Source organism: Delphinapterus leucas, chromosome 14, assembly GCF_059928025.1.
Source record: "Delphinapterus leucas isolate spDelLeu-1000000601 "Yukka" chromosome 14, BTC_Dleu_Yukka2, whole genome shotgun sequence".
In the NCBI taxonomy this organism is placed as follows: Eukaryota; Metazoa; Chordata; class Mammalia; order Artiodactyla; family Monodontidae; genus Delphinapterus; species Delphinapterus leucas.
In genome coordinates, this window is record NC_143142.1 from 73,710,660 (window position 1) to 73,726,386 (window position 15,727).

Genomic DNA, 15,727 nt, shown 5'->3' on the forward strand with positions numbered 1-15,727 from the left:
GCATAATAGGTACTGTGCTGAGCATTTAATCCGTACAACACTCTGTGAGGTGGTGGTGGTTGTTATTATTATTGTTATTATTATGTTTTAGATGAGGAAACTGGGGCTGGGAGAGCTTAAGTAGTTTTTCCCAGGGCACAGAGTCAGAAAGCAGTAGGGCAGGAACCAAACTCAGGTCCAGAGCTCACCACGCTATACAAAGAATGAGGACAAGCATGCTGTTTCTCTGGAAGGAGAAATCATAGTTAGGGATGAGGAAAGTGCTTCAGGGGAAGTACAATTTGAAGGACCTGCACCTTGGCCTTGAAGGAGTAGGTGAGCTGAGCTAGCAACAAGCTGAGTGATGGCGTTCCAGACCAGAAGATGGAAAAAACACATTCTGAGAAAAGTCTTCCTTTTCCAGATAAGGTAGCCAGTGTGTACGTCTGCTTTGCCTCTCAGAGGTAAATAGAAGCAATATTGTGGAAGGTCTTGAATGCTAGGGGGATGTGGTAAGATCTTCCTGGATCTAGTTAGCAATCTGTGAGAGCTGATAAGCCACCAACAAGGCCAAGGTTGTATCTGAATTACCAGCATTCACAAGGAAGCCGAATGCAAAGTGTGGTCAGTTTAGCATAAACCAATCCATCCCCAGGGCCAGAAGAGCAATGGGTAGCAATTTCCTAGTGGAAAGGTGGTATATGAGGGGAACCAAGGAATGTACTTATGACAACGAAGGCCATAAAGTAGTTGAGACCAATGATTATTAGAATCATACATGACTATACCTGGAATTCACAGCAAAAGCAGTTCTAAGAGGGAAGTTTATAGCAATACAATCTTACCTCAGGAAACAAAAGTCTCAAACAACCTAGCCTTACACCTAAAGCAACTAGAGAAAGAAGAACAAACAAAACCTAAAGTTAGTAGAAGGAAAGGAATCATAAAGATCAGAGCAGAAATAAATAAAATAGAGATGAAGAAAACAATAGCAAAGATGAGTGAAACTAAAAGCTGGTTCTTTGAGAAGATACACAAAATAGACAAACCTTTAGCCAGACTCATCAAGAAAAAAAGGGAGAGGACTCAATCTAGTTATCTAGTACCATATGGCTATTTACTCATTCAATTATTGAGTGCCTATTACGTGACCAGTACTATTCCAAGGACTTGGGACATTTCAGTGAACAAAACAGTGACCAAATCCACTACCATCATGGAGCTCACCCTTCATGCTGATTCCTGGTCAGGAAGATTCTTAACTATCAGAACCTAAGAATACATTTCCATACCGTACACTTGAGTTCCCATGATCCCAAAGAGCAATGCAAATCTCTCTGGGGTGAAGCTGGGCAGCTATGCAGAAGGACAGACACAGTACTTCTGATTTAAGAGTGAGGATGATCTTACCCCAGTGTGGCTACAGGGAAACTTAAGAGGGGCAGACTGGCCGGCCCTGCCTCTGAGTTGGATCAAGAAAGCAAGATCAGAACCAAGGTGAACGATTGGCAGTGTGACCCTTGAAGATGATTCAAGTTAGCCTGGGGTACCCTTTCCGTTTTCCACTCCCAAACTGGGATTAATTTAGGAATCTTCCATAAATGTAGAGCAACTGGGGGCTTTTCAGTCTTAGCCTGGGTAAGTACTATTTCAAGACAAATCAGAACAAGATGCTTTGCCTTGTTAGAGTGGGAAAGGAAGACAGCAAGTAAGGACTCCTGGATTCAGTTTAGTCTACACGTTTGCCTTGTTCTTGAATTAGAGATATTAGAGATATGGAATTTTTCTCAGCATGCTAAAAGCAATACACAGATGAAGAGAAAATACTAAAAGATAAGATGCTGGTCACTGTTTCTACTGCTAGTCACCTTCAAGGAAGTGAATCAGGCAAGAGTCAGGAGAGGGCAAATTTATTAATGTTACCTTCAACCAAGGATTTTTAACCATTTCAAATTTTAAGTTCCCACGAGCCTCAGATGTCTGAGAATAAATATTTTAAATGTCTTTTGACTTAGTTATGGAAAGATTCACCAATCTTGGGCTGGTTTTTTTTTTTTTTTTAGCAATATTATAAAAAATTTGATTTAGTTCCCAATGACCCCCTAATGCTTTGGTGTCACATTTGCAATGATATTTAGCCATTTCCTGTAAATTTGGCTATGCTGCGTACATGTGTAAGAAATACAGACATCTCCTACAGTTAGAGAGTAACTTTTTGCATGGGTAAAAGAAATCTGCACTCACTATGCCACTATACCTGTGGCAGAACGTTCCTGCTTTAGTTAAGGGTCAATAAATGCCACAGGTACAGAGACCCTATTTCTAACTTGGGGCTACACGGAACTACTTAATATATAGCTTCTACTCACATTGTTCCTTGAGTGAGAGGTCGACTCTGCTACTGTGAACAGCAGAGTGAGAAATGGCCCCTCTATCTGCAGAATGCAAGCTTTCTAAAAATTCATGTTCAGTGTCCTGAGATAATTGCCTTGGTCATGTGTGAAACCACAGATGGGACCTTGAGCTGATAGCTGGCAAGGTAGGTGTGCATCCATGAATGTGTGACTGTGTGAGCAAGAGTCCCATTAGAAGTTTGGCAGAGACAAGAGTGTCCCAGGGACCGCCCCTTCTATTTCACTGCGTTGCCAGGAAACAAGTGAGCTTCCTGGTCCCCAGGGCTCTCCATCTCAGAATTCAGGATGACAAAGGGGGCTCCTTCCTTGAGCGCCTCTCAACTTTTGGCAGCTGAGGGAGATAGGCATTGCCTCCCACAGTGATGGGTCTAAAACTAACATTGTCAATAGCCCCCTCTCCTTCACTTACTTTTTTTGGGCCACTTTGCTCCCCCCTTCCCCTTGCTCCACACTCAACCTTTAATAATTGAAGTAATTTGCCCAGTGAAACGCTCAACATGGATAAACGACTGTGAAAAGACACTTAGCTGAGTCAGGAAGAGCATTTTATGAGTAGAAAGGGAAATGCTATAGTTATTGACATGGAAAAATTTACATTATAACTTAATTTTGTATTACTTTTTGGCCAAACCGCCTCCATAAACTCCTCTTGGGCATGAATCTGTGGTCATTGGTGTGTTAAACAACGAAAAAGGATAAAGCTGGCACTCCTGCAAAGAAGTAAATTATAGATGTGACCTTTATACAGCTAATTTGGCCCGTGGAACAGAACAATTTGCTCAGGAAAAAAACTACCCGGGATCTGGAGATTTTTAGATTTTTTAGGCTATTTTATGACTGGGTCTTTAGAAATCAATATATTAAATTTTTACTTTTACACAAAGGGAGTTCAATAACTTTGAATGCATTTGGGAATACTTAATTTTCTTTGGAGTATATCTAGTCTTCTATAAAAACAATACTAGGTCCCAACCACAAAGTTGGGAGAAGGGAGAACAGAGGCTGAGTAAAAATAATTGATAAATAACTTTTCTTAGGTATTTATTTCCAAAAACCAAATCTTGGTCATAGCATAGCATCAGTTCAAAGCCCATTTGGAACCCTTTAAAATTATAAATATAATAAGTTCATATATCAAGCATAACATTTGTACATTAATTATTCCCATTAATTCAACTGCATCTTTTTCAAATACACCCCCACATCAGTAATAGAGTAAAACTTTTTTTTTTTTGGCTTCCTGTTGTGTTTTCTTAGCCTCTTTAATACTTTGTGGTCTAAGAAAAATAAAATAAAACAGACATTCATTCAAAAACCTACTCTGATTTTTGAGCACAGCAAAATCTACTTTATCTACTTTCTCCAGCATCAAGTGAATTCTGCAAATCATTTAGACACACAGAAATCTTTCATCCATACTACGAATTCTGATAAAAGCCAGCACTTACCAGTTTTCAAACTGCCCCAAAACATTACTAAAAAGAATGTTTTGGTTTTTTTTTTTTTACAAGCTACACCCAAAACATTTGCTTAAAAACTTTCTAAATAGCGACATTGCCTGGTAAAACACATGCAGTGACAAAATATCAAATTTCTTTTTCCAGCTGTCCAGAATCCTATTAGTGCCTCTTACTTCTATCTGTCTTTTGCTATAATTAGGATGGCTTAGGGTTTATCTGGGCCTTTATTCAAAACCAGATTTCCTTCCCAGCAGCAGCCCCTGTCATTCACAAGTACCCTGATGGTACTGGAAGAACCATTTTGATGTACATTGTGGAACTGCAATTGTGAATGTGAAGGGAAGGGACATACACACACGTGCACATGCACAAATACATTTTCGCTTATAATTTTTTAAAAGAGGAGTCTTACCTGAGGATGATCACTCCAGTCTGGAATCCTGCTTGTTTCAAGTACGTTTTTAACCCACACTCCTTTTCCCTGCAAGTCCAAGTTCCCTTCTTTGGAGAGTGAGCTTGGTGGAGTCTGCAGGATTTTTGCTTCTTGCTCTGCTTGGGTTGGAATAGCACAGCCTCCTGCATGGAACTGGGAATTCAAACCAGTCGCTTCTGCTTTGGCATGGGAACTCTCTCTTTTGTCACTTGGGGTTAATGGGTGCTTAACAGGTCCTCTGGGATACAGGCGATTCAGGGAGGCTTCTGTTGCCCTTTCTTCCAGGTTGGGGTTCAGCTTCTTGGCTTTTCCCTTAATCCCCGGTCGCCTCGTCCTGGCAGGTTTCTCTGAGCCCGTCCGGCTCAATAAGTCTTTTCCCCCTACTCTTTTCTCAGCCACAGTCTCCAAACACTGGTTCATCCCTGATTTTCCTAACTCACCAGATAAGTGCTTCCTCTCTCTCTCTGTTACTGCTTTATCCATGTTTAGCAGATTGTCACTGGCAAATTCCTTTCTTGCCTGGTGGCCGTCTCTGGTTTCCCCTTGAATTCCTGGATAGCCATCTTCAGTAGCTTCAGGAGCAGTGGGTGGTTTACATCTCCCCTGGTCTGTCACCATAGACGTTCCATCCTGGTGAGGTCCCACAGGCAGGGTCATCCCTGTCTGCGGGGATGAGGCACTGTGCATGGAGGCTAGGCTGCTCTGTACCTCCACTTCTTGGGATGGTGAGTGATAACCACAGAGGCCAGCGGTGGCATCCATAGGCCCGGTGTCATCCGACACCAGGGGCTCACAGCCCATTTCACTGAGGAAATGCTCACATCCACCCAGGCAACACTCACTGAATTCCATCTCTTCATCATCGCTTTCTAATAAAAAAACACGCTCAGTCCCCTGCAGGTCCCTTTGCCAAATTGCATTAGAGTGATCTGTCATGACGTCGGAACATTCCAGATACTCCAGGTCATTGTCTGAAAACTCCTCGGCGTAGGTTAGGGTTATCTCTGAGCAGAGCTCATAATCACTGTCAAAGTCTGTGCTGGAAGCCGGGCAGCTGACAGGCTTGTTGCTCGTGGCCCTGTCACCTGGGGAAGTGGATGAGGCTGCCTCCATCAGCGGTAGGCTAAAGCTGATGTATTTCTGTACTGTGGGATTTTGATGACTAGAGTTGAAGACTTCTTCATTAGGGCCATTAGTGTCTAAGGCACCATCCATTAACCTTGACAGTTTGGAATGCACTGTCCTGTGGCCACACACATCTTGTTTATAGGGAATATTACTTGAATTAGAACAAAGCAACCCCTCTGCAACGTCCTCTGTGTTATCGGGATCACGAGCCTCTTCAGTTTGCCTCATGTCTTTAACATCCAAGGGATTTTCAGAACTGGATGTACCAAGGTCATTATCAGCCAACAGCTGGAGTGAACACACACCACTGAATTTGGAGGAGGGGGAGTCAGCTGATGCGGGAGGACCCGAGGCAATACTTTCTTCTTCCTTATAGGATGCTCCTTCTCATCAATTTGATGTGTGCTTTCCTGCTCATAGGTCTCATGTTTGCAAACTGTGTTCCTGTCATCTTTCGGGTTAAGAGAGAGCTGTTGATTCTCTGACGGACACTCCGCTTCCGTGGATTGAAGATCCACTTCAATGGATCTTCACTGCAGAGCAGCAGATCATCCCCAAACAGTTTTTAGCAGAGATTTGATAAATAGCAGCGTCATTTTGGGTACGGCTAGGATGAAGAGAAGATACAGGTAAGTTTGCATGCCTACATTTCTTGCCTCATGGCACACACAGAAAATGACCATGGTTTTCCTGCACACTCAAGGAGATCTGTGGTTCCCCTAGGAAGGGGTTTGTGGTCAGAGGCAACTGGCTGAGATGCTCAGCAGTTTCCCTTAAGACTCTTCACGATCTTACCCCAAACTGAAAATGCTATGAATTACTCAGATGAATGGAGAAACGTTTTATATTCTAGTTTCGTCTTCTCTCCTTTTATTTTAAGTCATTCTATGTTATGGGAGTTTGAAAAAGCATTACTTTCTGGAGTAAGGTATTATACACAAATAACTAAAGTACTCTAACTCCTGTAGTGGAATAGTATAAGCAGTAACTCTTTTTTAAGACCATGCTAAGAAGGCATGGTTCTTGCCAGGAGGCTGTATAGATGATACCATACTAGGACTATGTGTATGAAGCATAGTGCCATTTCCTCTTTAATTTAACATGATTCTAAAGCCTAAATCACAGCCATGAACCCCTCTGGTTGGAAACCAATGTCCACATGCCATCCTGACCAAGACCCGCCAGGTGTTTGGCTTTGGCCCAGCAGGGAAGAAACCGAATCCTGGATCACACCAAACCTGCTCTCCCTCCCTGCTCCATGAGGGATGGTGCTCGGTGGCTCCTCCCTTTCTTGACTGGAGCCACATGGAGCCTGGAGCCTGACCTGCTTTGCTGACCTTTACCATTAAGACCCTTATCCAGGCTCTGCAGTCCCAATAAAAACTTGTTATACTTGCTTTATATTTGCATTCTTATTTATCTCATTTGACCTCATTGTAATTGTAACACTGCTGATCTCACGCTATGTATTATCCAGCTCAGAGGCAACCACTTTCAGAAGGCAGGAGCTGAGGGTCTGGCTCAGACTTAGAGATGATGCTCAGATCTTTACTGACTGGTGCATGTAAAAGATGCACAAATATCTAACCCAGGAGGGTCAGTGTTAGACGCTTACAGCTATGGGACACCGTCTTCCTTATCCTCTCTCTTCCTTACTGGAGGGACCTCATTGTCTCCTGAGCTCATGTGCTCGTAAGCCCTCAGTCGTTGGGTGCCTGCTCACATAGGCCTCATTTTCAGAAATCATAGACTGATTCCAATTTTATTAATACCTTGTTTCTTTTGGTAACTTGGTTCCCAAGTAGAAGACATTCAGGGGTGGCCGAGGTTGGCCAAGCCTGACCCAAAGCTAATCTCTGGATTTGCCCTGACCAACAGCCTGGGGAGACTAAAATTTAGGGCAAATTTCCAGGGGAAACAGTACCTGCTCCTGTCTATTTCACAAAGTTATTCTGAGGTTCAAATGAAAAAAAAAAATCAATGTGAAGGGACTTTGTAAAGCAGAAATTTTATGCCACATGTACTCTGTAAGAATGTAAAAGTGCTAAAATGATAATTACGTGATGTGAGAGAGGTATTAGCTAACGCTACTATGGTAGTCATATTGCAATATAAACGTATCAAATCAATATATTGTACACCTTCAACTTACACAGTGTTGTAGGTCAAACATAACTTAATAAAAAAAAAAAGAAAGGATGAGGCAGTGCTAAGACCAGGTTATCGCTGGTTCTCAAGAAGTATGCAGAAGAATTATCAGGGAACTCCATTCAAAATTCTTGAATCAGAATCTGAGTAAAGGGCCTAAGAATTTACTTTTCAAGTTCCCAGATGCATTCTGCTACAAATTGTCCTTGATCCACCCTCATCCTCATCACCATTAATTAGGCTTAGGTCTCTTCAATTAAAGCTGAGGGAGGCATGAAGAGAAAATGACTTTTGCATGAGTTTCACATTGCCCACGTCATTCCCTTCATGCCTCTTTTTGATTAGCTCTTGGAGATCTGGCCTCAGTCGAGAGCTTACAAGGGGTGTAAAACAGCACCATGGGCTACTAGAAAATCCCAAGTAATTGTGACTTCCTGATTTATCCAGGCCATGGTCCCTCTGCTGGACAAACCAGTTATCCTGAAGGTACTATAACTTGCGTGGGAAGAAGGAAAAGGAAGAGAGGAAAATAAGACCAAGAGGCACAAAGGACCAGGTAAGAAAGCAATAAAGGAGGAAATAGAGATGATTCTCCAGAATCAAGGATGGGAAACGAAACAAAGTTGAGAAAAATATGGAGAAGATAAATGAATTAAATATATTAACTTCTGAATGACTATATTAACAGGTCGGGAAATGTTATGATTTAGTAATGTGGGACTTTATGGAACGTGTGTTTTAGCTGATATAAGATTTACAAGTCATCCTGAGTACATTAAAGAGGAAAAGGAACTGGATTAAGTATAATTAACTTCTCACTGGCTAATGAGTGCCTTTGAGAGAGTTATGGTTTGCGGTTGGCATGCCCTAATAATTATCTCTAAACATCCTAACAAGGAGGTGGAGAAAATGGGGCAAGGAACCCAGCCTTTGCTGAATACCTCCTCTATTATACAGTGTGCTAGCTGCTCCCTGTCTGCAAAACTGAGGCTCCAAGGAGCCATTTCCCCAAAGTGACAAAGTAGGTAAGTGGTGGAGCTCGGATAGGAAACCAGAGCCTCTGACTCTGTTGCTTGGCTCTGTGAATCCTGTTAGAAAACGGACATTCAGAGAAGGGAAATGATAGCGTGTAGAGAGAGATCATATTTGCAAATAAAATCTTTCTATTCTAAGTTTTCATCTTGATGGGTCAACTGACAACAAGAGTATGAACCAATATGATGGTAAGAGCTGAAGAAGGGTCAGGGAGACGGGGGAGACATCATGTCCAGCCCTAAAATGACTAAAAATCTACCGGGGGGAGATACTGCAAATTTCTCAGAGGATTTTGTGGGTCAGTTCTGTGCCAAGCTGTACGGTGCAGTCCAGGAGGACAAAGGGAGTTCAAAAAAGGGACTTCAGTGGTACCTGCTGAAATGGTATGAACGTAGCATCGGGGTTTAGAATCTTTGCAAGATGCTGGCAGAGTGTGCCCCACAGTGATTTGACAGGAATGCAAAACCATCCTGGAAGAATTTCCCTGAACAATTAATTGCATTCTCTCCTTGCATACCTTTCCTTTTGCCTGAAGGAGACAGCAGCCTTCTTCCACTTTGCTGTGAAAATCTTGCCTGAATACTCTAGGTTCTTTCTAAGTTAAACATTTCCATATCAGAGAAAAAGGGATGCATGTGACCTTAAGTAGATGGAGCTTCTTCTGAGCTTGAACCTTCTGGAATTAGCCTAAACCAGAGGTTCTCAAACATTTTGGCAGCAGGACCCCTTCAAACCCTCAAAAATAATTGAACACTTAAAGAACGTTTGTTTATGGAGGTTATATCCATCAATGTTGACCATATTAAAATTAAAACTGAGAAAAATCAAAAACATTTGTTTATCCCTTCAAAAATAACAAAAATTAACTCATTACATGTTTGCATAAATAACATATTTTTATGAAAAATACCCATATTTTTCCAAAACAAAGTAAAATTGGAAGAGTGGTACTGCTTTACATTTTTTCATGTGGCTTAATAGGAAACAGCTGGATTTTTGTATCTGCTTCTGTTTTCAGTGTGATACACCACATTGTTTGGGTCGAAGTATTATGAGGAAAATCTGTCCTCACACAGATATGTAGTTGGAAAAGGAAGCAGTATTCTAATGGTCTTTTCATATGATTGCAGATAACCTCTTTGATACTACACAAAGATTAGTTGCAATGTGGAATCTGAAACCATACCAGTGAATTTTTCATACTTGTTACATAGAATCCATTGGTCTGCATTGTATTTTACATACCTCTCTAACCCATGTATGATTTTGTAACATCACGTATTAGTCATTTGGAAAAACTTGGTTCATAAGATCTCCAAATATTAATATGGTTCAATATACAATATTTTTAAGATTCCCATTCCTTAATATTACTACTGATTGTATAAGAACAATTTTGAACTATTGGGAAACTATCAAGCTTATAACAAAGGATAAAAGTTTTCCAAATTTCTAAATTAAGAAAATAATATAAATATTCACTTATCATAATGACGTAAGTCAATTCTGTGCTAAATGGCATGGTAGAGGTGGAAGATGGAGGGCATCAGCAAAAACTGTGAAATAAGGACGCCTGGAAGTTTCCTCCTTTATAAAAGCAACAAGAACACTGGCGAAATTTGTCTGAATCAACTTTTTCAGAGCTCTAAACGTCAGCCAAAGGCCATGTAGGTAGCATTTATTCAACAAAAAAAGGCTGAATCTCAGTAAGAACAGTGAGTTTTTTGCAGTTTAACTTGCCCTAGTCCTCTCCCCCCCATCCCTAGTTCCATGGTAGTCTCGGGAACCAAGAGCCCACAATCACAGTGAAAATTAGCAGCCTGGCAGCCACTGAAGGAAGCAGAATGGGGTTGGAGCAACTCCAAAGCCCCATTCCCAGGGAATCATCACGATTTGACCTGTCTCGTGCTTTCCTGGAAGACCTCACTCATGAGACTGTCTTTCTGTGACCTGATTCAGAGCTCACCCAGCATGAACAGTATTTTCCCTGAGGGCATTTGTCCAAAAAATTCAGAGGCGATAATTTAACATCATGGCTGCCTGCAGCAGTGGATAACAATCGTGGCAAACAATGGGCTAACCCGAACGTTGACCTGGGAAGGAGGAGCCTGGTTTCCATCCATGCTGGGGTGGAGGTGGGGTGGCAGGAGGCGGGGAGGGGCGCTAATTCTAGAAGTTCCTTGGGATCGCACCAACTCAGGATGGTTTTGTGCCTTGTGAGCAAGTGTTGTAAATGTGAGTGAGAACTAAGAGCCTAGGACAAGTATCCATAGGACTAATAACGCTGTAAAATAAGAACAGGGAGACAGGGGTTGGGGAACAGAATGTAACAAGTGCAATTAAAGGCATGGAATCATTTTTTTCTTTAGCTACCAGTGCAAAAGACCTATCCAAGCGGATATGCTTTTATTTTATTTTATTTTTTTAAACATCTTTATTGGAGTATAATTGCTTTACAATGGTGTGTTAGTTTCTGCTTTATAACAAAGTGAATCAGTTATACATACACATATATCCCCATATCCCCTCCCTCTTGCATCTCCCTCCCACCCTCCCTATCCCACCCCTCTAGGTGGTCACAAAGCACCGAGCTGATCTCCCTGTGCCATGTGGCTGCTTCCCACTAGCTATCTGTTTTACATTTGGTAGTGTATATATGTCCATGCCACTCTCTCACTTCGTCCCACCTCACCCTTCCCCCTCCCCATGTCCTCAAGTCCATTCTCTAGTAGGTCTGTGTCTTTATTCCCATCTTGCCGGATACACTTTTAAATCCCTATACTTCAGTCACCATCAGCATCACCATCACCGGCATCATCCCCTAAGGGTGTTGTGTTTTCAAATGCATTATTTCATCCATTTATTTATTCATGATTCCACTGGCACAAATAAAATAAGTTACTACTCCCCATGTGGACTGAAAAGTAGATTAGCCCAGCTCCTGTCGCTGCTCCTTTCCCCTCTTGTCTCCTGGAGGTCATTTGCCTGCTCCCCAAAAAACTCTCCCAACAATGTTAAAATTGCTGACGCTCAAACTGTGCAATCTGGCCAGGAGCCCTGAAGACAGAGTTCATAGGAGTGGAAGCTGAAACTACTGGCTAGAGGTAAGATTTGGAATCCTCTCTGAATTTCAGATATTATTCTATTTTATTACGTATTCCACCTTCCAGTGGAAGAAAACAAGATCTGGGAACAAGCAGTCTGCAGTGTCTCCCCGCCCCCTCCCTGAGCCATGCCTGGCCGTGCAGCATGAAAGGGAGAGGCTGGGCTCAATAAATGCTTACATGATGACATCCTCGTCCTCTATGCAGTCATAGCACCTGGTGAGGGTCATAATATTTTCTGACACTAAGTGTCTGTATTTTATGACTTGCCTATCTGCTGCTATCCATTTTATAAAATGACTTATTCAGAATAACTAAAGGAATAAGCAAGCCCCTTATATGCCCCAAAGCTATATTTATTATACAGATGGAAGAATTCCAACACTAGAAACACACAGAATTTCTTGAAATTTTCCATAAGCAGCTGGACATATTTCAAACCTGATGAGGAGATTCCTTGTACATGTACCAATTTATTTAGTTATTTATCCGACAGATGTACTGAGCCGCACACCTGGAGAGCTGAAGGGGTCCTTTGGGCCGTGCTGCTCCAGGGACTGCCTACCTCCCACCCACTCTGCCCACCGCGTCCCCTCTTTTGCTCTGTATCACAGAGCTGGCCCCTGGAGGCTGCATCTCCCCAGCTCCCAGGACCACCAGCTTTCTGCTGCATTTGACCAAAAGAAGGCAGGAGATGGGAGGGTGGGAAGACATGAGAAGCCAGCTTCAGGTGGCATTTCTAGCAGGCATTTTTACCCTCCTTGTAGCTCCAGGTCCTACAGGACAGGCCCATCTGGAACTGGTAGCCCTGCCGCCTCCCTTTGTCTCTGCAGATAGGAGATGGTGGCTTCCTGCTGATGCTAATCTCTGGGGGACCTCGCTGCCCAATATCAGCAAAAGTCCTTAAAAATATTAGCCAGCCGAATCCACAATATTTAGAAAAATGTATACATTCTAAATAAGTGAGGTTATCTGAGAAAAACAAGGCTGGATCAACACTCAAAAATCAATGAATATGGGGACTTCCAGATATGGCAGAGGAAGAAGTTAGTAAATCCCCTTTTCCAATAGCAACTATGAAACTGGACAAAACTGTCAAAAACCATATTAGGTTCAAGAAATTGATCAAAAGGAAAACAAATGCAAAACAAATTTGCAGCTAGGGATTTTAGCTGCAAATTCCCCTAATAAAAATGAACAGGGGCTTCCCTGGTGGCGCAGTGGTTCAGAGTCCGCCTGCCGATGCAGGGGACACGGGTTCGTGCCCCGGTCCGGGAGGATCCCACATGCCGCGGAGCGGCTGGGCCCGTGAGCCATGGCTGCTGAGCCTGCGCGTCCGGAGCCTGTGTTCCGCGACGGGAGAGGCCACAGCAGTGAGAGGCCCGCGTACCGCAAAAAAAAAAAAAAAATGAACAGTATTATAAGATCTCTGTCCTCACTATACTACACCACTACTAGCACACACACACACACACACACACACACACACACACAGAGATTACGACCATAAGAACAGACAAATAGCTGGAACAGACTAGCAACCAGAAATAGTGTGAAGGATATGGGAATATGTCCGCCTGTTTGGCTCCATCACCTGTGTAACCCTGCATTTAATGCTTGGTTGCTGTCTTTCTGGTTAGACCCTGACTGATACAGAGATGATTTATTTTACAGATTTTGGAACTGAGATCCAAAGAAGATGTGACTCTCTTAAGTTACACAACTAAAAAAAAGAAGAAATATCTCCCACGTGTAAGGCACTGAGTTAGCTGCTGTATGGATAAAGTTGTTAAATTCCTAGGCCCGCCTCAGGAGCTCCCCATCCAATAAGGGAAACGAGGTGTCTATATAAGCAGCTCCAGTACAGGACAGTACGTGCTAACCATTAAAAATCAGACCAATTATAGAAATTTGGGGGGCTGGCACATAATAATGGTGTCCTGGGAACTTGAAAGCTGAAGCAGGTCTAGGAAATACACAGTGGGATTCTGGCAGGAAAGCTGGTACACGCCTGAGGTTGGGAAGGGGGCTGATCACTCCGGGCGGAAGGAACGGCCAAAGGTGAGAGGAGGTGAGAAAGCTCTGGGCCCTCGCGGAAAACAACAAACCATGCTTCATTTGGAAGCCGGCGGAGTGCTGAGCTGAAAGTTAGGGCAACTGCATGATTTACTGTTGAAGCAGGACGCTTTAGAGAGTGAGGAGGGATGCAATTAATATTTACGCCAAACCACAGGCAGAAAGTGGGGTGGACCCAGGCCAGTGAGGACGAAGAGTCGCCCACCAGGAGGTGGGCGGGGCCCAGAGGGTGAACGATTTTCCATCCCAGACTGAAGGGTTTGGACCTCAGGCTCCAATTCACTGGGAAGCAGATCAGAGCAGTCATTTAGGGAAGAGTGGAAATCATTCTGTGAGATGCTCACCACACTGCACAGGGTACCAGGGTGAGGAAGGTATGCTCCCACTCTCCTGAGGCCCCTGCTAAGCAGGAACACCCCATCCTCCCATGTGTCCTGTTGGACCTACGACCACACATGCCCGGCACACTGCGTGGGACTTGAAAAGGGAGAGAAAAAATGGGTGGAAAAAGACTTGTTTCCTTCCCTGGGGGAGCTACCAATTTTGCTGAGAGATAAGACTTTCAGGTATTAAGCAGGGAGCAGCATGTGATTTGCAAACTCCAGTGTCATCATATTCCAAAAGGCACAGCTGAGGCAGTGAGCGCTTCTGGTGGATTGGAGGGGAGAGGTCAGGGTGGCCTGGATCTCAGGGAATGGAGCCAGGAGCGGGTAACCTGAGCCCAGAGGGGAGGATTAGACTTTGGCTAGATGGGGACGAGGCGAGGGCATTCCCGGCAGATGTATCGGAGCTGGAACAAGCAGGTCGTGTGTAAGCGACAGAGAAGAAATGAGCTGTGTGGGGAGAGGGCCCTGAAGGATAGGCGCTGTGGGTTGGAAGCACAGAATTCTGCTCAGGAGAGAAGCACCAGGGAAATTCTACTTTTCCTCTTCACTCAGGTACAGTTCTGAGCAGATCGGGGAAGCAGGTTACGAAGTCAGTACAGTGTATAATGGGTAAGGGACAGACTTAGCGGCAAGCCTGCCTGGGTTCACATGCTGCCCGTCCACCATGTGATACTGGACAAGCTACTGAGTGGCTCAGGACAATAAATGGGCCTACGCCAGGGGGTGACATGAGGATTATGGGAGTTCACTCCTGTAAAGTGCTTAAAGCAGGACCTGGCACACACGAAGCTCTAAATCGGTAGTTCTCAGCTCTGGCTGAACCCTAGAATCCCTTGGAGTGCTTATAAAAAAATACCAGTGCCAGAAGATTTTTAGGGCAGTGAAACAATTCTGTATGATACTATGTTGGCGGATAGATGTCACTACGCATTTTCCCAAACCCATAGGTTGTACAATGCCGAGGGTGAGCCCTGATGTAAACCCTAGACTTTGGCTGGTAACGACGTGTCGGTGGAGGCTCGTCAGTTGTAACAAACATCCCAGTCTCATGGGGGACGCAGACAGTGGGAGAGTCTGCGTTGGGGACAGCGGGTAGATATGGAAACTGTGCTTTCGGCTCCATTTTGCTGTGAACCTAACACTGCTCGAAAAAATAGTCTATTTAAAAGAGGGGGGCTTCCCTGGTGGTGCAGTGGTTGAGAGTCCGCCTGCCGATGCAGGGGACACGGGTTCGTGCCCCGGTCCGGGAAGATCCCACATGCCGCGGAGCGGCTGGGTCCGTGAGCCATGGCTGCTGAGCCTGCGCGTCCGGAGCCTGTGCTCCGCGACGGGAGAGGCCACAACAGTGAGAGGCCCGCGTACCGCAAAAAAAAATAAAAAATAAATAAAAGAGGGAAAAATATACCAATGCCAGCCCCCCCCCCAAAAAAAATCAATTAAGCAGCATCTCAGGGTGAAGGGCTTTGGCCTCGGTGTTTTTCAAGCCTCCTAAGTGACTGTGATGAGCAGTCAGGGCTCAGATAGCGCTGAGCTAAATGAACGTTAGCTCCGGGTACCTAGCGAA

At 43.9% G+C, this 15,727-nt stretch overlaps 1 protein-coding gene across 3 annotated transcripts in view; it reads right to left on the reverse strand.

Annotated features, from left to right (window-relative positions):
• ALPK2 (alpha kinase 2) overlaps positions 1–15,727 on the reverse strand; it is a 159,792-nt gene that overhangs the window by 86,116 nt on the left and 57,949 nt on the right. For all 3 annotated transcript variants that reach the window (XM_022584377.2, XM_022584376.2, XM_022584378.3), the window contains exon 4: positions 4,266–6,021. In XM_022584377.2, the coding sequence (XP_022440085.2) occupies positions 4,266–5,642 (1,377 nt within the window). In that variant the 5' untranslated portion in view covers positions 5,643–6,021. The remainder of the gene's footprint in view (positions 1–4,265; positions 6,022–15,727) is intronic.